The sequence below is a fragment of the Leptidea sinapis genome, chromosome 35 (genome assembly GCF_905404315.1).
Source record: "Leptidea sinapis chromosome 35, ilLepSina1.1, whole genome shotgun sequence".
NCBI lineage: Eukaryota > Metazoa > Arthropoda > Insecta > Lepidoptera > Pieridae > Leptidea > Leptidea sinapis.
Window position 1 is genome coordinate 7,193,202 of NC_066299.1, and position 25,466 is coordinate 7,218,667.

Sequence of the window (25,466 nt, forward strand, 5' to 3'; positions counted from 1 at the left end):
TTGTTCAATTATTATGATATCGTTTTCCTAATAACATGGCTAATGCCGAGTTCCTATAATAAACAAAGCGTCATACATACTATTGGCCTTTCAAACGTTTTTAATTCTCGGCGATTCACAACATTTTTGTCCCTCCTAGTTCCTATAGGAGTAGTGTAAAGCCTTTGTACATATGTCTAATGTGCCTTTGATATCCATTAATAATTTTTCTATGTTGAAAGACGTCATGTTAACATTTTATTAGTTTGATTTGAATGTACTGTCAATTATTAACAAAAACTAAACATTTTTGTAAAATTTTAAATGAAATTCATTATTTTCATCATTGTAAGTTTAGTGATATTTAAAGTGTCATTTTGTCAAATGGTGTTGGTTCAAAACACAGAAGCAAATGAACAGAACCAATCGACTCTTGGCAAAATGGAATTTGATTTTATGGTTAGAATTCTTTATATTTTCATCTTGGACTGTAGCTCTAGCGGTATAATATTTATCAACATATATAACAGAATTTGTACCTTTGTTCATGAGTAAAATTAGAGGCAAACATCCAACGTTCACCCAAAAGGACATTGCGTCGATGATTAATTTAATTCGATAGTTTTCTAAATTATAGAATTAAATTTTACTTTTACAACATTGCATACTTGATTAAGTAGTATTATCATCATATATATTTTATAAGAAACTTTAAACTTTTAGGCGATTATGAAAGAAAATGAATCGTATGAGCCCTTCGTGAATCCATGTCCCTTAAAAATTTTGGGAGGGAGGAAGGCCGATATAACAGAAGTTCCCTACCAAGTGATGTATAAATTTTAATTATGAATTAAATTTTGCAATATATTTTATTTATTATCTTACAAGTTACTAATGTTTAACCTTTATGTCATGCTCTGCGTCTAGAATGAATGAATCAACGAAGATGAATATGTAATTTCAGACTTCAGCAAAACACTTTCACACGTGTTAATTTTTTTGATAAAATTATTTTATTTACTTAATTAGGTAAATAATTCAAATTCAGAAACGTGTTGATTCTTGCTAAAGCTCCCAAAAGTAGGAGCAGCGGCTCAATCGATTGGGAATGATGTATTTATTACTATTATAATATTACATTCTTTGATGATGTCTAGAAAAATGTATCGTAAGCATTTAATAATACATAAAAAAAACTATCCATTAGGAGGAGGAAAATTCGAATAAAAAACTTCCAGCTCTCGAAACTACATACTTTCGATACATTTTTTATAGAAATCATTCCCAATCGAATGAGCTATCTTTAAGGAGCTTTAATATTGGTGAGTGGCTTAGGAATTAGCTTCCAACTAATTCATTTTCCTTGAAGTTTGCATCACAGAGGAGTAAATAAGTGTAAACCCACGCTATAATACTTGTTTTATATTAAATTTGATTTAATTTTCATACGTTATTGATACTAGATTACAGATTAATTTATGACTTATATTCGCAGTCTATTGCCATAAAAAATAACTTACCAATAACTATTTGGGGTGATAGAAAAGTTTAACTAAATTACTTTTACTTAATTACATCGCGGTAACAAACCCCCGTTCGCATACGATATATCTCGGTTGGAATGCTTAAATAATAAATTTTGGCGGGGCATCGAAATATAATTTTTATGTGTACCAATTTTATCTTAATATTATTGAATTACTTTCACAGCTAACACTATAACGCAAAAATGCGGGGTAAAAACTGCATGTTTCGTGTAACGGTACTAAAATCTTACGCCCTCGTGTAACTTTGATGCTTTGCTTGTAAACCTTGTGTATGTACTTACTTAAGTTTTTTCTGATCTTATTTTAATTATCATTGCGAACTCAACTCATGTTAGCAATCCGGACAAATCTTCGTGATTTTTGGTTTGATGTTTTATTTATATAAATATGTAAAGTTTTAAATATCTTCGCTTCAGTATGTTTCTTTGGGCTCTTGTGTTGCAAGAGAAAATTGGCGACGGTGATGACTCAAACGTCAGGTTTCTAGCAATAATTGACTGCTATTAATGATAATTCATTTTGTTTATTGCAGGTTGCTCTACGATATAAAGCAGCGTTTGGATTTTATTGGTCAACATTCTGTGGTGGATCTTTAATAACACTGAGACACGTTGTAACAGCGACGCATTGCTTCATCGACATTAAGTAAATTGTGTTTTATTGATTTGGTACGACCAGAATCCATAGTTGCTATAAAATATAATTCTATATCAAATCAATTCCTTGATGTTGTGTAGAAACATCGCTTCGTTACGTGCCTTCTACTGAATCTACCCCGGAGTTTGCTAGAGTTATAAATAAAATAATATAATATAAATAGACTAGCCGTTCCCACCCGCTTCGCTGGGCGAATTTTAAAAGAAAAATAAGCCATAAACCATCTAGGATAAATTTCGCATCGAATGGTGGTAGTTTCATGTCGATACAATCAGTGGTTTAGGCGTGAATGAGCCTCAAAGAAAGACCATTTCTATTATATATACTCGAATGTAGAAGGTAGAAGATTGCTGAGATAATTTTCAATATTGTATTTCCAACCTTTATGCTCAGCTGCCATCTCGACACACACTTTATGTTTGTTATTCTTTCAGTAAAAAAACAGTAAAAAATTTAAACAACGTGAGGGCAGTGGCAGGAACTACACAAACAATTGTAACAGTATTCTCTATGTCGAGGGAGCATTGGCGAAATGTCAAAAAATTTTACAGACACCTGCACTATGATGATAAGATTATGAGGAATGATATCGCAGTAGTTGAGGTAAGGAATGGTGTTACCATAGACTTTCATAATACTATTGAGTATACGTATTAAGACTAAACGTATACGAGAGAGAAGAACAACTTAACATCTCTTAGGAGATACATCAGATTTTTTTATGAAAATAAGGGATGAGATGACATATCAATTACCGTAAGCTGCTGCTTACGGTTATTGATATGCCCTGCCCAATACAATGCAGTAACGTTCAGGGTTCTTGAAAAACTTCAAAAATTCTGAGCGACACTACAACTGCGTTCGTCACCTTGGGACGTATTAAAATGTTAAGTCTCATTTGTAGCACAGTAATCTCACTAACTACTGTGCCCTTCAGACCGTAGCACAATAATGCTTACACATTACTATTTCACAGCAGAAATAGGCGCCGTTGTAGTACCCATAATCTAGCCGGCATCCTGTGCAAAGGAGCCTCCCTGGCAAATTTGGTGGATATAAAAGGAAAGCGATTCTATTGTTCCTGCGAGCAATGTAAATTGACAAGTTGTCAATGGTCAGCCACGCTTGGAATTAGTTCCTTTGTCTTTTGAAAAGGTGTTTGACTAGCTAACGCTCACATTGACTGATCAAAGTAGGTCACACATTATCTGTCTGTCAGTCCAGTATACGCTGGTATATGCAAAGTTCATGACTCGTTATTTAAACGTTGTTTTTTAACCGACTACAAAAAGGAGGAGGTTCTCAATTCAATCGGTAATCCGATTTACATAATTTTTCTTTAGTTCGATGCGGAATAGATGCCATTTGGTCCCATAAAAATTTTACTTGTTTGGCCCAGTATTTTTTACTTGTTGACTTATTTTATATTTTTGACGATTATGATTAAAATCAACGCTTTTTCATGTAGGTTGAATATAGTTTTATCAAATCAAACGCAGTTAAACCAATCCGTTTATATTCCCTGGCGTTTCATGAAAATATTCACAAAAACCTACAGTGCTTAATTTCTGGCTTTGGATTAAAAGAAAAGGTTTGTTATATATATATTTTTTAATTATTGTAAAAATTATTAAAATATTTTCTGTTCGCTGTGAGTTGATAGTTGTTATAAAATATCTGGGAATAGGCACCCACACTTGTTATTATTGCCGTAATCTGATTCTGAGTGATGTCGATCGCTTACATTACCGCTAGCACTGAGATTTATGGTACGAGGGACGCACCTGTTGTCAAGCGCAAGTTGCCTGCGCCTGTATCTGTCTGAATTGTATTAATATAAATAGTGCGTTACAAGTCGTTATGAGCTTAGTGTTAGTAACCTTATTACCTATATTTATTACACTTTTATAATAAAGTCCCAAACACTGTTCAGGCATTATCTATAAATAAATTTAAATGTTTTATAAAAAAATGGCTCTGTCGTAAATCCTTTTACTCCACTGCTGAATATCTAAATGATCGGACAGCCTGGGGACTAGATTGTGATTATTTTATAGCGATAGAAATGACTGTACAATATTGTATATTTTTATTGACAAGAGCGCAAAAATATAATGCTGGGAGAGTTTCTCTGCCGCTTCTTCTCTCTCAGAGCGCCATTTGTTTCCGAAGCGGTAGTAGTATCTAGTAGTTATTAGAAATGACATCAAAAAAAAAAAGAATTCTAAAGGAATCAATTTTGAGAAAATAAATGACTTTTATTATTTATAACAAGTTGCGGCAAATAAAGATTAGCAATAATTGAAAAAAAAATATGAACTTTCCATTTCAACCATATGAACTCTTACATAATTTCATGTTATACTTAAATTTCAGTGTTATGTAATTTCTACACAAATAAAATTTTATGAACGAGGCGTTCGAATCGAACGGTTAGCTCAGTGGTTTAGAGCACCGGCACGGAACGCCGGAGGTCGTGGGTTCGAATCCCGCCTCGTTCATAAAATTTTGTTTTTCAAATTTTATTTGTGTATTAATCCTAGAAGTGAGGGTTATCACTTTAAAATCATAACAAATTGTATGTAATTTCTGTTGTGTCCATTTATCTTTTTTTACTGTATTTGGTGAATGATGTGTACAATTTTAATTGGATCTCAGGATCCCATAAAGTATGCTGCACTTGTTATTAGATGATAGTTTTATCCTGTTATCAGTTATTGTACCTAATTTTAAATAAATAAATAGACACTATATTGAGTATTGGTATCATGAGTCGGTAATGTGCGTAAAAACCTGTGGGTTATTGTAAGACCATCATCAGAATAGCAGAGGTATAAAAAGAACTGGTTTTTTTATCACAAATATTATTCGTTGTTTTTCAGAATGAGCCATCGAATTCGTTACAGTTGGTTTGCGTCCCAATAATATCGTTCGCTGAATGTAATATGTTTTATGACGAACGATTACTACACTCTGCGGTTATATGCGCGGGATCAGAGGGCAAAGACAGTTGCTTAGTAAGAAACATGTGTTTATGTTAGGTATAATAAAATATAGAAAAAAAACGTGACGCCCGACAAAAGTTATAAATTAAACTAATCTAAGTTGAACAATATTAAATATTGAAATTGTTTAACTTGAGAAAGGTTTACTTTACTTAGATTTTATGTAAGTACTAGCTGACACAGCAAACGTTGTATTGCCGATATTAAAATCGCGATACAAAAGTTGATTGTAGATGGGTGAAAATTTGAAGTTGTATGTATTTTTAATGCGGACTCATAATCAAACAAATTTAAAAAAAAATGTCAAAAAAATAAAATATGGCGTGGACCACCCTTAATATTTAGGGGGATGAAAAATAGATGTTGTCCGATTCTCAGACCTACCCAATATGCATTCAAAATTTTATGAGAATCGGTCAAGCCGTTTCGATAATGTAAGAAAAGATTATTTATTACTAAAATCCTTTATTGATTTTCAAATAGTTAGTTTTTGAATATGCACATTAGAATTTTGAGTATTAAATTATTAGTATCATTATTGAAACTCATAAAAGTAACAATTGATTAGAGTGAGAGAGAAGGAGCCTGCCTGCCGCTGTCGTATGCGTGAAAGAAAGGGAAGCCAGACAGACTGGCGCAGTAACGCGTTACGTTACGACTTGATTAACCGTTCCATAAGAAATTATCACTTCAATAATTATGTGTATATCTATACTAATATATAAGGCTGCAGTGTTTGTTTGTTTGTTTGTTTGAACGCGCTAATCTCTGGTACTACTGGTCCGATTTGAATGATTCTTTCAGTGTTGGGTAGTCCATTTATCGAGGAAGGCTATAGGCTATGTTTTTTTTCAAAATTAGGGATCTGTAATAAAATTGCTATTTTGTAACACAAGGTGTAAAATCGAAAACCTATTTTTGCGTGCGCTGCAAAAACTATTGACAATAGAACAAAATGATGTACAGGCTATAATATAGGCAATATTTTATTACTTAAAACTATCGCGTGAATTATACTTTATATGGCAAAACAACGTTTGTCGGGTCAGCTAGTATTATGATATAATGAATAGTTGTATTCACAACTTTTTAAATTTCATGTGATTTGAATGTGAAACTCGTTTCAGGGTGATTCGGGCGGTCCTTTGGTATGTCACGGGGTTCTGGCCGGCATTGTATCCTGGGGAAGTGAATGTGGCAAATACCCAGGAGTGTACACAAAAATATCACATTACACATCACAAAAGATGGTACCTTTTGTACAGAATAGACAGTTTCTTAACAAAGCTGAGTATATGAACTCGCTAATGTGTTTTATGTTTTTATTTATTTCTTGGAATAAGATTATATTATGTTAATATACTTTTTGATTATGAAGCTATGTAGTTTTTATATATTTTGCTTTATTTATATTTTAATTGTCTATTAAATATATTTATGATTACGGTCGTTATTTTTTGAAGTATCTTATTAAAAGTTAATATAAGATATTAAATAAAGTAGAACGTCGGTGATGATGTAGATGGAACATGAAAAATTATCAAATAATTCGACCAACTATGCTGAAGAGAGTTGTGATAATATGTTAAACCGCCGATCACTATCATAATATATATACAGAGTTCTTCTTATATATTGTATAATATGTTCCTATAAAAGAAAAGTAGTTTTCTTCTAGCAATATATAAAACTCAGCTTTAGATACCTTTATTGACGACCTTTTTTTTAATATCTCGCAGTGTCAAACCTGCACCTTGAAAATATTTTCATCATTGTTGCAAAATATACCTATACAGCCATAGATAACATAGGACACAAGGTAGGAAGACACGCGGGTTTTCTTATTAGAAGAAAATAATACAATATTATAATATATGACATATTAAAATAATAATAAATAACTCATCAATAAGAGCGTTTATCTTGCTAATAATATTTTGATATATCACATACCTACTATAAAAATGATATTAGGTAGTTATATGGTTTTATATGATGCTCTCGGATAATATTATTATTATATCGTTCTTCACGAAATAAGACCTATTATTAAGATTTCTTTACAGTTATACTAAATAGTTTATTACAGACTTAGCTTTTATGGTACTTACATTCTGTTTAATTATAAATTATCTGTCCGACTAAAATTTACTAATAAATTTCGCATTCTCTTAATCAGCGCCATCTATGAATAACAGTGTGCACTTGAAAATGTCGCGTTGTCCCTTGTTGCGGTCTGAATATAATGAATGTTATGATATTTCAATAATCCGCTAGAGAGCACTGTACTCAATTGCAGGACAAGCTATGAAAAATTCGAATATTTTTTAAATTTTATGGTTCAACGAGCGACCGTCTGCGGCTCTGGCTGCCTAAAAGTATGTCACCAAATTTCGGGGTCGGTTTCAGATTCGGCCGGAACAAACACAAATAACTATTTACTATTTATCTGAGTGGAGAAAAACAGTTCGAGTTAATTATAAAAGTAACAAGAATAAAAATGAAATTGCAATGCAGTTGACCGCTGATGACCCATATAGCGCAGTGGTCAGCGACACAGCCGACTGAGCAAGAGGTTCACATCCCGATGTTTGTTTTGCTTGCGTCTCTGTCTGTCTCTGTGACCTTCTCATGAACCACGGAACTGAAAAAAACTAGTGGAAGTGGCATGTGGGCGTTACCCTGTCGCCACTATTGTGTACAAATGTACCTACTCGAGGCTCAAGTGAGACCAGTAATTCGATGTCAAGTGAAGCATAATCATCTTTTAAAAAAAATGTGAGCCGTCACGGGACACCTGGCAGATGTGAAACATCGGCATTATTTTGTAAAAGTAATATGCAGAAAAGAACATATTGTGATAGAAACTAAATATGTCATAATGATAAAATAAAATATTACGATTTTTTTCCAGATAACGATGACTATTTATTGAATAAACTTTTATTTTCATTAAATACAAAAATTTACGAATTTATTTCAAATCGTGACTACTTAATTCGTTTAATCAGTGACTTCTGTAATAGTTATATTCGATGTTGCCTCTGAGGACGGTATTACTGTGACAAGGCGACGCGTCGCCACGGCATGCGTCGCCACGCCAGAAATCGGTTTTACGTGCGGCTATAGATGTTTCACATCAAAAATACAAATATGCCTTATTGTGCCATTTTTGACTGTAGAAATCATAGCCCCAATAAAAATATGTCCAACGAAGGGATTTCCTATCATCAGTAATCATAATCTTCCGATTTAAATACAATTAATATTTTTTATCTGTTGTGCAAAATATACAACTAAAAATGAACTGTTACATTACGACGTATAGTTCATTTACCTTTTTGTTTAATCGATGTAACTTATGTTAGAATAAATAATGTAAACAATAAAAATATCTTGCTATTCAAAAAGTGCATGTTCATATCGATATAATTTTATCGAAACAAATTTTATATTTATAAATTGTATTCAAGTATTGCTCTTTTCCATGCATCATGCGATAATAATGATGATAGTAACCAAAATGTTATAGTATGGTTGTGTACAAGAGAGACTACGATGAATTCAAATTAATAGTTTAAATTGTCTCTCAGGTACAGCTAAAAATACAGCCACAAATATGTGTAAGATTTCAGTTAAACTAAATAACCGTTTATTTTAAATAAAGACAAACAATTTTTTGAATTAAATTCTATTATTTGGTATATATTGAGGTTCCAACGATAAGGTTGAGTGGAGGAGTAGAAAAAAAACCTCAACATATCATGGAGCAGAGGAAACAGTCTTAGAATTGTAACAAAAAAACCATGAATTCTGGGAATGTTTGCCATCATTGCAGCATATGTACATCATAATATAAAGTATTGAATTAAATTCTAATATTTGGCATATATTGAGGTTCCAACGATAAGGTTGAGTGGAGGAGTAGAAAAAAAACCTCAACACATCATGGAGTAGAGGAAACAGTCTTAGAATTGTAACAAAAAAACCATGAATTCTGGGAATGTTTGCCATCATTGCAGCATATGTACGTCATTATATAAAATATCATATATCATAAGACTAACAAGACTATTAATACTTCATCAGTATTTATAGCTTCTCTTTTTATTAATTATTCGTTACTGCTTGTTTTGCAAATTTTCTTTCCGCGCGCGCATTACGTATGGAAGCAGTACTGTTTATAAAATCTCATGTCTTACCAGCCCCTGGGATTATACAGAATAACGACGAATACTTTTAAAAAACTATGTTTTATGCGTATAATAAATGCAATGAAAAATCAATAATATAATATTGATATTGTAATTTTCCAAGACTATTCGTGTACGCTGTCTTGATTTTATTTGAATTGAGCTAAATATTGTCCATCCTTTTAATAAATCTATACCTTCAAAAACATATTGGCCTATTTTTATTTTAGCTTACGTCGTATTTTAACGGTAACCAGCTGACCCGGCAAACGTTGTTTTGCCATATAAAGTATAATTCACGCGATAGTTTTATAAGTAATAAAATATTGCCTATATTATAGCCTGTACATCATTTTGTTCTATTGTCAATAGTTTTTGCAGCGCACACAAAAATAGGTTTTCGATTTTACACCTTGTGTTACAAAATAGCAATTTTATTACGGATCCCTAATTTTGAAAAAAAAAACATATCCTATAGCCTTCCTCGATAAATGGACCACCCAAGAATCATTCAAATCGGACCAGTAGTACCAGAGATTATCGCGTTCAAACAAACAAACAAACACTGCAGCTTTATAATATTAGTATAGATATACTTTATCAACCCTGATTACATCATTTTTAGTTTTCATAAACTTATCGATATGTTTATTCATTGTCGTACAACACTAGGTATTTTGACAGAAGTCAAATCTATGGTTACAGAGTTTCTATTACTTCAAGTTTTTATTCGAAATTGGTGTAATTAAATTTGTAGTTATGTCTTTTCGTCATTGTGAATTTAGGCGTATCATAAAGCAGGAATTAAGTGTGTGTATTATATATTTAATAGATAAATGTGTGAGTTTGGCGACATCAGTTTCCATAGTAAAATGACATGATGCCACTTCTACTAATTTTTTCTGTTCTGTGTCATGAACGAATGGAGGAAATGACACAAGTTGAAATTATATAAAAAATGATGTCCACGCAGACAAGCCTATTTCCAAACATTATCTAACTAGCACCCGTATAATATAGGTATCGGTGGAGCACAATTATTGTCATTTCCACGCGTCCATTCAAAACCTGTAAAAAACAAAATGAATTATTGTTACGTGCGCTTTTTATTTAATGCTTAAATAGTTATTTATGCAACTGTTCTATAATAAGGGGTATCAAAACACGAACGTGGGTTTATGACACGAGGCGAAGCCGAGTGTGATAATAGTATCACATGAGTGTTTTAATACCTAATTATCAACAGTTGCATACAAGACTTTATCTACACCCAGAATCTGAATGAATGCTCTTAAATATTCTAAAACAGTTAGCTCACTGTTAACATCAAAACAGCCAGTCCTAGTAGTAACCTAATATCATCCATTACTGATTATGTACAAATAAACTAAGTACCTATTAATGAAAGAAATTTACATTTTGTACAGTGCAATTATTAAAATTCACTTGAATATTATGTTCTTTTACAGCGCTTAAAATATCTGGCGGTGTGCTGACAAAACTTGAATCGCTAATTTTTTATAAACAAAACAATAAAAATATCGAAGAAAAATGGCGGGGATTCGAATAACCTACTTTTTTTTCAGGCGCGCGACGTTCTGGTAGTGTGGAACGCGCGTAAAATAAAATTTTCTTTTTTTGAAATTCATACAGATACCACGCATCGAGCAATAAGAATGTGGCTGTCTGTTGAAACTATTTGCGCATGAAGGGTTCGAAAAAAAAAAGAAGAGTGTGTTCTTATGAAATTCAGTACGACATTACAACACTCGTTTGGATGATGTAATGGTTATTAGGACATTGGGTGTTTTAATGTTGGCAATAAGCTAACTCTTTCCGAATCTTTAATAGAGGATTTAAAGCATGGGTGTAGATAAATTAAATAACGTAACGCTGTAAGATACTTATAGAAGTTCTTTAAGACATTATTAGTTCAGGTATTAAGTTTAACGGTGATCTTAGACGGGAGTATGCATTATAGATCAGGTGTTTCGTTACCGTCTCCCAGGCCCTGCGGAACTTAATTCATAAATTATAACTTCCGCTAGTTTGCTCTTAGATGGATGGGCGGGACACACTACGTGATAATGTGTAACCTTGTATTAATCAATCAATTAAATTAATTTACAATTTGTTGTAGTTTGCTTAGCTTTGCAAAGCTTTGAAACAATGTGGAGATGGTCGGATTTACTTTGAGAGTCACATAGTGGTAGTTACACGTTAATGACAATCTATTAGCATACATATTTTCAATTAATTTTATAAGATAATTTAGATATATATATATTTACGAAAAGTTCATATATTCAGTACTAACGCTAATCTCATATATTCAGTTATTCATAGCAACAAACAAACAAGCCAAATATATCGTCTGACTAATGGCGTCGAGTTTCCAAATATATTAATTTCCCGGAAATCTCGTGCACTTAATAAATTTATGAGTAAGTATATTGTATTATTATTGTAATTATAATAATAATTACGATACGACATGGGTACCTTCAAAAAAGTGAGTACACCTTCCGTAAAGGTTCCTGTGATTTCCTCCTGTGTTTCCTCTGGTATTGCAAGAAACTGTGGGCGGCAAAAGTAATAAAGTTTATTATAAAATATATGACTGTTATTTAAATCATACGCATATAGGTACTCTATTATGTGCTTACAATTCCTTTTATGAAAGGTTCGCCATTGCTATTATTAAATTCTTGGAGATTATGTTCGGATTTCTCTGAACTAATGCAAGCATGGAGGGGACTTGGGCTTGCTGCCGAAGCTCAGACCAAGGTACGGTTGCTCTAGTCAAACCATTGGCACGGTAGGCTAAATATTACATGCTCAAAATAGATCTCCTCATTCTTCACTTGTGTGCAGATAGACCACTGCTAGCGACGAATGTGATACGACTATTGTAAGAAGGTAGGAAGAGCTAGCGAGGAGTTAGAAGCGAGTGTAGTTCCGATAGTTTTGTACGTAGAAGTACGGCGACGGGGGATTATTTGCACTGTAGCAGAAAATGGCCGCAAGGAGTGTCTTGGCGAGTGTTTCTGACTGGCAAGCGACAATTATAACTATATAGCTCTAGTTTCTGTGACAAAGTAGTGACGAGAGTGTGAACTGATAGCAATCAACTTATTTTTTTTAATGAAAATAAGGGACACGACCAGGAGGACGTTCAGCTGATGGTAATTATTACGCCCTGCCCGTTACAATGCAGTGTCACTCAAGATTCTTGAAAAACGGCACAATAATGGCGCTCGTCTCCTTGAACCATAAGATGTTAAGTCTCATTTGCCAGTAATTTCACTAGCTACGGCGCCCTTCTGACCGAAACACAATAATGCTTAAACATTACTGCTTCAGAAATAGGCGCCGTTGTGGTACCCATAATCTAGTCGGCATCTTCTGCAGAGGAGCCTCCCACTGATCAACTGTTAATGTGGGTATCTCTTTTGTTCACACGGCAACTATATCTGTTGCATGTTCCTTGAGCGAGAATATCTTTAACAGTGAGTGTAATTCAAATAAAATACTCCTTGGCAATATTTTACCAAAAATAATGTATGTGACAGAAGTGATAACTTTATATAGGTGAGGCTTATAATACAAATACAACAATTTAAAATAATACGTTATACAGCCCAAAGTAACAGCTAATTTTCATTCAATGCTCACCAATTAAGAGTTCAGTACACTTAAAGAAGTTTTCCATTCAAAAATAATTGTTGGTCGGCACCAACGGCGTCGCTAATAATTCACCCCGTGTGCGTCGTCCTTAAATCTCCGTATTGTCTTGAGATTCGTATTTAATTAGCCCGACCTCAACCCGACGTGCTCAGCGCTGCCCGGATATTAAGACACGCATTGCTAATTACCTTTCTGACATGTAGAACTCTTAGCAGCAAATATATTATCTCGTAGCTTCTAACGAACTGCTTATTAACTGGGTCTACATATACATAATACTCGATATCGCGACAGCTGTCTGAAAATACTTACATATTTTTTTTGTGACAAGGACGAGACAGGACGTTCAGCTGATGGAAATTGATACGCTCTGCTCATTAGAAAGCAGTGCCGCTCAGGATTCTTGAAAAACCAAGTAGTTCTGAGGGGCACAATAATTGCGTTCGCCACATTGAGACAAGATGTTAAGTATCATTTGCCCAGTAATTTAACTAGTTACGATATGCTGTTATTTGATCAGTTTTTCACTGTACACTTTGTCATTGCGTGGCGTTCTATTCAAAGCACGGTCGAAACACAACTGTACCAAAACTCTGCCTAATAGACGCGTAGGCATTGTGAGTCTAGTTGCTTATTGTAAGTCAATGTCAATGAGTGAGATGGTTATGTCTCTTTCGATTTTTATTTTGTTTTCAATTGCAATGCAATTTTATAAATTTCTACAAATGAACTTTGTCACTAACGATATCAAGCATGCTTTTTAACGGTAAATTAACTATTTGCAAATAACTCAATTCCTATTTTCAACTGAATAGGCTACACAACTAACTCTTGGTACACATTAAATTATTATTTCATCTAGATATTCTAGCAAGTATTTATTTTAATTAACTATACCTTTTTAAAGATGTCGTCAATATGTCGTTATATAATAATACTAGCTGACCCGACAGACGTTGTTCTGTAGATAATAAAAAAAAATACTATTTCATAGGAATTTGCCAATAATATTTCAAAACATCAAGAATGAATTTGTAAAAAATGCACCCTATTGTTATAATGAAATTGTTTCACAGCGGAACTGTCAAACCGTGCGTCACTAAATTCTCTCCTAGAAAATATGTCCATACAAAACAAATATTGAAAATAATTGGTCCCAAATTGGGACCCATAATTATTTTTATTTCGATTTGGGACTCCCAAATCGAAATAAAAAGTATCCTATCTCTCAAGTTGGACCAAACTGCACTCCATGAAGTAATCCCCATTAAAATTCGTTCATTTGTTTAGGAGTCCATCGAGGACAAACAACGTGTCACGTAATTTATATATATTAAGATAATATGTGGTTTATAATTGCACACAAAAGCTATTGATGAGACTTGTTAAGTCGTTTCACTTGATACGACTTAACACTAAATACCTTAACTTGTTAACTATAATGTGTACAAGATTCTACTAATTAGATCCGCACAGACAGACAAGTTGCTACGGAAATACTAATTAACTGAGACACTAGCACCTACCAAGTTCGGTTAAGTTGTTTCTAAGTTGTATTGCCTAAGTTACCACTTCCAAACTGCGATTGCAATGCTCATTTGTGCATACTTTAATATATATTATCCACTCCACTGTCTGTTCCTTGAGAATGCTGAAAAAGAGCTTTTTAGGGCGTTCTCTTGGCTCGATTTAGGTAGGTATATTTTACGAGTTAATTAAGTTGTTTTAATTCATCATTTTGTTTTTATTTATTACAGAGATGACAAGATGCACAGAATTGTATTATATTACGATAAATTTGAATAAATATTATATATTGCTTATTCGTTGGGGCTTAAATTATTGATTTAACGATTCGCCTGAGTTTAAACGCCAGTAATGCATCACAAAATGACGTTATACCTATGTGGCGTAATACGATAAAATCGTCATTTCCGCCACAGATTTACAAGGAATTTTCTTCTGCTACTTTGTGACGTAAGGTGTAAAGGTACATACTGAGAGTATGGCAGTAAATTGGCGCCTACGGCCCTTCATACTTATGCTTATAATCTCCGCGCGTCAATATAGAGACACCAGCCATTTTAAGGAACTAAAAGTGACGATACGCCTAGGCGTACATTTCATAAATAACCAATCTAAAGTACCGTTTGCAATCTGAAGACTGCTGACGTCATGCACCTGTCAGTAGGTACATCAACGTTCCCTCACTGTTCCATCACGCGGGGGATATATCATACTCTGTTACAAAATTTCAGCAGAAATGAAAAAAAATACATTAAATTTCAAGGAATAAAATTATTTGTCTCAACATCACGTTTTAAGGAATTCGTGTTTAAAGTTTAACAAATATTAGTGTCATGATGTCATTTAAAGAGTGACAGTAGGGCTGCTATTTTTTGTTAGTCCGTTAATATGAATCACGTGACCAGTTTTGTGTTCTTAACTCAATTTCGACATGATTGTGGTTTGGAATGTTTTTCTGGAATTACGTCCAATTGATAAGTGTATATCCGTAGATCAAATACCTTCTTCAAATCCTTCTATAATAAATTTTATGCATCCTTGTATTGCCTAAACATTGTGTAAATAAATAACGTAGCGTGCTACTATAAAGCCAATTATGAGAGAATTGTTCTTCACAAAGCACATTAAGGCACACATCAATGTCAAAAAACACAAAAAGCCACTAAGAGTAGTCTGTAACAGATGTGGCACAATACACCGTTACCATATTTGAGACTTGTCTCCCTCATCATAATGTATGCATATTTAATACTGAATTTTGATAACATTAATGGATATAAAATTTAAATATATAATTTTAGTATTAAGGTTATACTTTACTTATACAAGTTGCGTTTTAGATTATTGATCCATTTAATATTTTTGACATCAATTTGTTCACAATATAATAAAACTAATACGAATTTTTTTTTTTAATGAAAATAAGGTTCGAGATGATTCTTGAAATACCCAAGAATTCTGAGCGGCAACACAACGCGCTCGTCGCCTTGAGACATAAGATGTCAAGTCTCATTTGCCCAGTAATACCACTAGCTACGGCGCCCTTCAGTCCGAAACACAGTAATGTTTACTCATTGCTGCTTCACGGCAGAAATAGGCACCGTTGTGGCACCCATAACTAGCCGGCATCCTGTGCAAAGAATCCTCCCACTGGTAGGTACACTCCCACTTAAAACAAATAGACATTGTGATAACACTACTTCTTACACGGCCAACAAAAATAAGTCATATTTAGCTTCCGAAAAAGTACATCTCAAATGGTTCGATCGCATGAAAAAATGTTTAAAATGCAAAGGAGGGTATTCTGAAAAGCAATAAACATAATATTTTGGTTATAACATGTTGTTTTTTTAAGCTACGCAAAACTTTTAGTGTGACCTACGTATTTATATTAGATTTAAGATTTTGCAATAAAGACTTTAACATTCAACAATCAAAAAATATCTTCTACTTTTTAACATGTATTGTAAACAAAGAGTGACCAGTTGGAACACGTTAATAGAACAAGTAAAAGCTATAAAGAGTGGGCCATTCGGGCCATTAAGAGCACCATCAGCTCTGCTTATTAAAAATGTGGCTGGAATATCAAATTGCTATCTTCCTATTGTGTACGACCCTATGACTGCACCTACAAACTAGCCCCTGCTACTGCAGCCTAATATCAAAGCGCAGAGTAATAATATACAGAGAGGTGGAATATTAAAGATTAAAGATTAGAAAAAGAAGAAGAGAAGAGTAAAGATATATCAATGAATTGGATATTCTAATATGATTTTAGAGATTCAGTACAGTTTGAGTACAATGTATATTGAATGCTGTTTTTTATTTTAAAAATTTAAATTGAATTTTATACTTGAGTTTGTTACGATTCTAAACGTGGATTAAACTATTTTTTCGCAATACTTTTCTGTTGGAATATATTGATTCGAGCACGAGTTGTGAGTTTGGTTCCTGCTAACAGCATATCAGCGTTCTCTCTTCAGAGGCAGAGGGATGTATATATTGTTCAAGCCTATAAATAATTTCTTTGAACCTCCCAAAAGCCTTAATAGTGTTTAAGAATTATTCACTGTTTAACTTTATTTAATTTATCAATTAATACGGATGTATTAATTAATAAATGTATGTATAATTACAAGTTATCAATTAATTCTGATGTATTTATGTAATTAATTTAAACAACCCATTTTAAAAGAGTTTAGATCAACTGGAGTTCTTTCTCCCATATAAAATGTGGGACAATCTAGCTTGAATGGTGTGTGAATAAAAATAACCTTGACATTTGTAGATTAATAACTCGCATCATTAATGATATAATGCGAAGAGGTGATCACTTTCTATCAAGAGAAGTCCATTCAGTCGTTGAAGAGTAACATTAAAATTGGAATAAAATGATCTGAATAAAATACTCTTCAGTGCTCTGTGTTTTAAGTGTTAAACGAAGAGCAAAATTGTTATCAACGAGCACCAGTGCCCTCAAGCCATTGTTTGTTTTTTATATATAAATTCAGTTGTCACATCTCACATGATAAATGGTCGAGTTGACACGATAGTCATATGGCGAATCCCCGACCCACTTGTCGAGTTCGGGGGCTCTTGAATTATTACCATTATTTTTATATGACACTGTAAATTATTCCTATTGTACTTACTGGATGCACTTGTTGATTTTGTTGTTTGTTGTTTTTAGGTTAGTTTTTATCTTTTTTTGCTTTCTTTAGATTATTAATAAAATAATGTATCCTAAGTACCCTATGTAAGAGTAGCAGTACATTTTTTTTATGGAAAAGGAGCACAAACGAGCGTACGGAATTAAGTGATCACCGCCGCCTACATTCTCTTGCAACACCAGAGAGATCATAGGAGCGTTGCCGGCCTTTAAGGAAGGTGTACGCACTTTTTTTGAAGGTACGCATGTCGTATCGTCCCGGAAACACCGCACAAGGAAGTTCATTCCACAGCTTTGTAGTACGTGGAAGAAAGCTCCTTGAAAACCACACTGTGGAGGGCGGCCACACATCCAGATGGTGGGGATGGTATCCTAACTTGTGGCGTGTTGTGCGAAGGTGGATTTCGGCGGCAGGAATCAGGTGAAACAGCTCTTCGGAACACTCCCCGTGATAAATGCGGTAGAGGACACACAATGAAGCGATGTCTGTACGCAACGCCAAGTGATCCGTCGCCGTGAGCCGTCCACAGAGCACAATGTAATATTACAGTATGCTTGGACCTTGCAATACGGCTGTTGGGGAACTGGAAACATTATCACTACATTCTTAAAAAATATAATGTGTTGTATATTTACGAAGAGCGGCTCGAATTATCGATGATCAAGTCATTCTTGATTCTTTGGCGTTGCGTAGAGATGTGGGTTTTCTTTGTATCTTCTACCAAATTTATCACGGGGTACTCAGAGTAGGTTTTGGTTTTGGCTTGGTTTTGGGTTGATTTACCAATAGCCGAAATTCACTACCGGATATTCCGCCAAAAGTCAAAATACCACCCGCATCATGTTGACGTCCGGCATTCTACAACCGAGTTTCTGGCAAGAAATTTCTTGCCTCGTACATACTTTGTGGAATCAACTACCGGCTGCTGTTTTTCCGAACCGGGACGACTTAGGGGCCTTCAAGAACAGAGCGTACTCCCAACATAAAGGCCGGTAAAGCATCTATTGAAATATGGTGTTGCGGATATTCCTGGGCAATTGGCTCACCACTCTCCATTACGTGAGCCTCTTGCCCGTTTGCCCCTTCATAAATAAATAAATATTTTGACGATCCATATAACGTACTGCGCCCGTCACCTGAGAAAATAAAATGGAATGCCTGTTGTCCTTGTACTTATCATTGCCTACTATTTCAAACATTAAAACATAAACCCACCTTACATGTCCGAGTAGTGAATAATAGAAAAAGTACCCAAAAATTTTTTTTTAGGTGCGCTGAGTACGTTTTCTTGTGAGATTCATTGATGCTGAGGTGCCACGATACTCTATGTAACACAGATTTCGGATAAAACGGCTAAAGGAAATCGACCAGTAATAGCACAATTTACGGGAGTAACGTACCTATAAAAATTTATAAAAAAAAATCGCCTTGACGAAATTTTCACAAGTAACGTGGTTTTAAGGCATATTACTTCTCCACATTACATGCATGCATTTAAACAGCCACAATCATTAATATAAGTACATACTTTCTTGAGACTTTGGGAAAGTCTATACTTTATGGCCTAAAAAGCACAGTTGTTTTGGTGAGGTGGAGGAGGTAATCTAGGTTAGGAATGGTAGGGTCATAAAAATATTAGGTAATTAATACCTAGTACAAATTACATTATTTACATAATATTTCCATGTTAAAATCATAAGACTAAACATAGTTTCCCTGCGAGATCGAATCAGAAATGAGGAGATCCGTAGGAGAACTGACATAACCCAAATGATTGCAAAACTGAAGTGGCAGGGGACAGGGCACATAGTTCGACGGACAGATTGTGTGGGGTATTGGAGTCCTCGAATGGCAACCACGTACCGGAAGACGCAGTGTTGGTAGGCCCCCCACAAGATGGAGCGACTATCTGGTCAAGATCGCCGGAATACGTTGGATGAGGGTAGCGCAGGACCGATCGTCTTGAAGATGTTTGGGAGAGGCATTTGTCCAGCAGCTGACGTCTTCCGGCTGATGATGAAGAAAATAAAGTTTTAATATTATTTGCCAACTGCTAGTTATATTAGTTTGAAGTAAAACGGTTATAACTAAAGTGTATACTCGGTATTTAAAGTCAATCCAGCCCTTAAAGTACACACCGCTTATGTTTCCTGTCGACTCAAAACCATAAGAAATAAGCGAACACAGTTAAAAGCCAAATAAGAAAGGAAAAAACGTTTCAAGTATTTTTGCTCGTTCCCCATTAACATTGTTTAAAGTCGCCAGGCATTATGAAAGTAGACTGTGAGCTTAAATAAATAATAATCCCGCAAATCCATTTGGATCAAGCTTACGTATTTTTTTAGCTCCATTACGACGTTGCGCGCCAATTTGGAAATATTGAATAAATAATACGAATCTTCCGAAAATATGAATGAAGATTAAATTAAAACAGAACCGACAAATTGAAAATTGTGGTGGGTACTAAATGTCACGAGCGTTTTTGGGTTTTCAAGAGTAGTGTTTAAATAATAAATATATTATATTAATAAGAAAAAACATTTTGAAAATTTTACGAATAGTGCTACTTCAATAGTTCAAATAAAGGCAGTCTAAGTTATGCAAAAGCTATTTTCCAGTAAAAGCCTCGTCAGAATAGATTTAACCGTTTCTGATAATAGCAGCCGGAGTCAGACAGCCACAAAATTAAAGAGAAAATATTCTAGTCAGTAATAAAATATTTGCCCTGTGCTTCCGCATACCCCAGTATCTGCCGTATTAATTGTACGGGCCCCCGGTTCATGGGGGCCCCCGACGTGCGAAAGCAAAAATTAATAAAATTTTTTGCTGTAAGCCGAAAAAAAGGCAAGGAGAGAGTATATTTCATTTGTAAAATTTTTGACAGATAGATAATTATGATGAATAAATATTTCTATATGCAAAATAGCTAATTTTATGCAAACTTTCTTATTTCTTTTGTGAGAAATCTTTACCCTTCATAAGGGCCCCAAACTAATTTTTGTACGGGGCCCCACCAAGGCACGCTACGCCACTGCCATCAGCTGAACGTATTCGTCTCATCCCTTATTGTCATAAAAAAAATATTAAGAGTAAACATTCATGTTTGTATATAATTATAATTAAAAGCTGTTACATTTACTTAACAAAATTTTTATATTTAAGAAGGAGGTGGGTTACATTTTTATTAAATAATTTTTCCTTAATCTATGATCATCGCAGACAACCGGTAAACGTATCAAACAAGTTAACTCACATTTGCGAGTGTATACACCCCGGCTCCCGGTATAGGAGCCGCAAATGTGGAAGGCATCACGGAAATAAAACCGCTGCGATATCAATTAATGTTATTATATCGTAAGTTTTTGGAAGGATTTTTATACGACTAAGCGCGGAACGAGGAGATGAACTAACTAGTTCTCAGTATTATCTCCCTAGTGACTTGCATTAAAATTTCACTAGTGAGATATATGGCTATATTTATATATATACAAAGTGATGCAATAATCAAAAGTTTCAACGAATGTAAGTGAAAAAAAAGAAGGAATTCAATCATAATCGTAGATCATTTATACGTCTAGATAGACTATGACAGCTGTGAAAACGTAGAAAAAAATTAACTTTAGAACTAACATCTATTTTGAACAATACTAACACAAAGTGTCATACAATAGTGCGGTGAATTTAGACATTCGAATTTACATAAAGTCCTAAGCTGAAAATCAGTGAAATTGTTCAAAACATAATTATAAACAATGTTTAATAATATGCCCACGTTTCCACGCCACCTATGATACAATTACGAAAACAACTTTTATAACTTTTTGAATCGTTATATCTCAGAAACGGTGGTTCGTAAGAAAAAAAGTATTGATACATTTTATAGATAATTTTGTGATCTACAATTTTTGTCGGTTTGAGGTACTTTTATGATAAAACTTACCGTTTTGCTGAAAATCGCGAAAATCTAATTTTTTTGACCTTTGACCTTGAATAAATTTTTTCCATACACGGGAATGATGGGGAACTCTTAAACATTGTTTATAATTATGTTTTGAACAAATTCATTAATTTTCAGCTTGTCGGGACTTTATGTAACTTCACTCTCATTTTTTGGTCTAAATTGACCGGACTACAAATCGCGAGCGTAAGACGTAGCTTGTCAAGCTCACTTAATTAATATTCCTGGCCTGTTTGTATCGGTTGTCTAATAGCAGGAGACTCTATTATCCTCAGAGGAATAGCGACTGCAGTAAATGTATCAATCCGTAGTAGTAGTAGTAGCCGTTATTCTCTAAGAACTTAAGAAATAAAATTAAAAGAAATGCTAAAAAGTACTCACAACGTTAATGCTATACCTATTACAAAAAATATTTTTATATAATATTATCATATCTTGGTGGTAAGCTTAAACTATGTACTTGGTACCTGTGGAAACTTGGTTGGTTTTAGAATTATTTATATATTATGTTTATAGCGTAATTATAAAATTATTGTACTGTTTGTTTCCCTTTAAAAAAAAATACCAGCGTGCAAGAAATGATTGATGTACACTCAAAATAAAATTAAAATCAGACAAAGAAATACGAAGCGACAGGCATTTAAACTTTTCGAGTAAGAGTCACATTTATTATGGCTTTCTCTATCTAATCAATAATATAAAATCCTTATAATTTTTTTGAAATTTCATCGATTGAATTAGATTTTTCAGCATTTTATTTGTCAATATCTTGTTTCAGTGTAATACCCAGTTTTATCACCAGCCGGAAGGAGTCCACTGCTGGACAAAGGCCTGCCCCAAGTCATCCGGCGATCTCGTCGGTCCATCTTGTACTTACTAAGACTGCGTCTTTTTATTTAATGAGAATAAGGGACGCGTTCAGCTGATGGTAATTGATAAGGCCTGCACGATACAATGCCGCTCAGGATTCTTGAAAAAAAGAATTTTGAGCGGCAATTGCGCTCGTCACCTTGAGACATAAGATGTTAAGTCTCATTTGCCTAGTAAATTCACCAGCTACCTTCAGACCAATACACAATAATGCTTACACATTACTGCTTCACGGCAGAAAAAGATGTTGTTGTGGTACCCACAATCTAGCCGGTATCCTGTGCAATGGAGTCTTACACAGGTGGTTTTCCGGTACGTGGTCGCCCTTCGAGATTTTTAATGCCCCACCGGCCATCTGTCCGAATCTGAACTATGTGCCCTTCCCACTGCCATATAATATTATATACTGCAAATACCTAATTTAGTGTTTCAAAAATCCTGCGGGCACTGCTTTGTTATAGGCACTTAGTTACTCGGTGTATCAGAAGATTTGGCTCGTCTTTCACTTGAATAAAAAAAAGTTTCATAAATCATAATATCATTAAACGCCTTCATCTATGTTTTGTAAATGCAGAGACAGTTAAAACTGCAAGTCATTGTGACACAGATCTTTACCGTTAGTGTTATTCTTAGTAGAACCAGAAATGAGTGCCATTGCATTCATTGATTACCAATTGTTATTATAAACGGGTTATTTGTTTTGTTAACTACCGAAGGGGTATGCGGAATCCGTGCATTATTGTCAAAACTTCGGTCAGATTTGTCTTCGCAGCGGGGTATGGCTTACAAATAGGAAACAGATATTAGTCTTGTGGTTTTTGTTTGTATTGCCGACTTAAGGACGTCATTTTTGCAATTATGACACCCGAATTTACAACACTGTTTCGTTCAAAAATATATTTGTTGAAAGTGCATTCAAATTATCTCAAAAGAGGTAAGGAAAGATTATTATAATAAGTTATAATATAAGAAAAAGGCAACGGGTAAACAAAAAAAATCTACAATATAATTTAGATACGTTGTAAAGTGGTTCAAAAACAAGCCAAACTTAAAAGTGAAAAAATAGAATGCAAATATGGTGATATAGAGTGTGATTTAATATAGTTTGATATATTCCCATTGGAGTATATTTTGAAAACATAAATAGTTAAGGTAATATATGCATAAATAAAATATTACGTATTTTATATTTGGAAATCAGTCAATACCTTGGTAATTTCTAAAATTTTTTTCTACACTTACAATTTTCACGGAACCCCTCAGTGTAAAATAAATACTCGCGCTTTCCCTGTGTTTTTTTCTTCATAATTAATAACATCCGATCATCAAGACAGTTCACACCCAATCAGGAAGTAGTGTGTTGAAATTGGGGCTACAAAAAGTCCACTTATGACCACAAACCGCTTGAACTATATTCTCTACCTTTTCCGTTCCCATCTGTCTGTTTTTGCACTGGCCGTTATCAGTCCCTTCATAGAAAAGCAATCGGCTAGTCGTAAATGTTAAGGGTCTTAAACAACACCCCGGGGGCGAGGTATGTTCTTGACACTAGTAAAAGAATATCGGTAGCCCTAACAGGAATGGTCACCAGGGGTGTTATAAGGACGCAAAAAGTGTAATTTAAAGCTGACTTAAGGTTTCGAATTAAAATGAAGGGTGTCGTTGGGATGGTGACTCGGAGCGTGATATTACTTGTTAATATTAAACTGGATACTTGTTTAGTATTCAAATGTTTTCAGGATTCGTGAATTTTTATTAAGGAACTCACCATTATATCAAACGCAATTATTGTTTACTTATTCAGCTAATATTTTCGTTTCGCTCTTAGATAGATCAGAAATTTTGACATTCAATTTGTCATTTAATTAATGAATGGAGAGCCGGTGTTTTTTCCTACGGTTATACTGCGGAAACTGCTGAACCGATCTGGATAATACTTATACCGTATGCAGCGTGTTTTAGAGATAGTTTTAAATACGGGACGAGCAGGACGTTCAGCTGATGGTAATTGATATGCCCTGCCAGTTACAGTGCAGTGCCGCTCAGGATACTTGAAACACCCAAAAATTCTGAGCGGCACTACAATTGCGCTCGTCACCTTGAGACATAGGATGTTAAGTCTCATTTGCTCAGTAATTTCACTTGCTACGGGGCCCTTCAGACAGAAACACAGTTATGTTTACACATTACTGCTTTACAACAGAAATAGATGCCGTTGTGGCCATAATATAGCCGGCATCTGTGCAAAGGAGCCGCCCACAGGTAAAAGCAAGCACATTATATTATATTAGTGATTAATTATCCAAAAACGTATATTTTTTTACTTACAAATACCTATAATATATTCGCAATACAAAATATTGACCTTTCATTTTAATTTAATATGACAATTCATACCATGATCGGGCGCGGGGTAGGCACTTAATTAATATGGCTAAACAACGATTGCCGGATTATCACTTGTATAATTATTTATGTAATCAAAACAAATCTTATAACTATATTTACAATACTACGACTACATAAAATTAAAACTATCATTACGTGGAAGCGTACCAAGAATACTGGCAGCATTACCGCGTTGGATAGCATGGCTGATCCGTTGACCGAAATAGCTGCCAGTGCTTGGGTTTCCAGTAGCCTTATTGAAGCGCGAAGATAGTATTTTGAACATTCTCCGCGCCTCTGGGCCCCACGGGCAAAGTGTCTCGACACCAAACGGCACAAAGATGTATGACTCACTGAGACCAACATATTTGCGACGCTTGCTGTCTTCGGCAGTCGAAGCAGCAGCCCCAGCACCAACTGACGTAACTTGGACATGAGAAGGAGCCAGAGTGTCGACGCAAGTAGCGTCCCACACCAGCGCCCTT

At 34.4% G+C, this 25,466-nt stretch overlaps 1 protein-coding gene across 1 annotated transcript; it reads left to right on the top strand.

Moving 5' to 3' along the window:
• Nucleotides 1-288: 288 nt before the first annotated feature.
• LOC126975413 (trypsin I-P1-like) lies at nucleotides 289-16,734 on the top strand. The gene is made up of 8 exons (XM_050823302.1): nucleotides 289-438; nucleotides 703-804; nucleotides 2,059-2,171; nucleotides 2,618-2,786; nucleotides 3,652-3,774; nucleotides 5,066-5,200; nucleotides 6,316-6,521; nucleotides 16,572-16,734. The coding sequence occupies exons 1-8, from the start codon at nucleotides 304-306 to the stop codon at nucleotides 16,732-16,734; spliced, it is 1,146 nt and encodes a 381-aa protein (XP_050679259.1). The 5' UTR covers nucleotides 289-303.
• The last annotated feature ends 8,732 nt before the right edge of the window (nucleotides 16,735-25,466 follow it).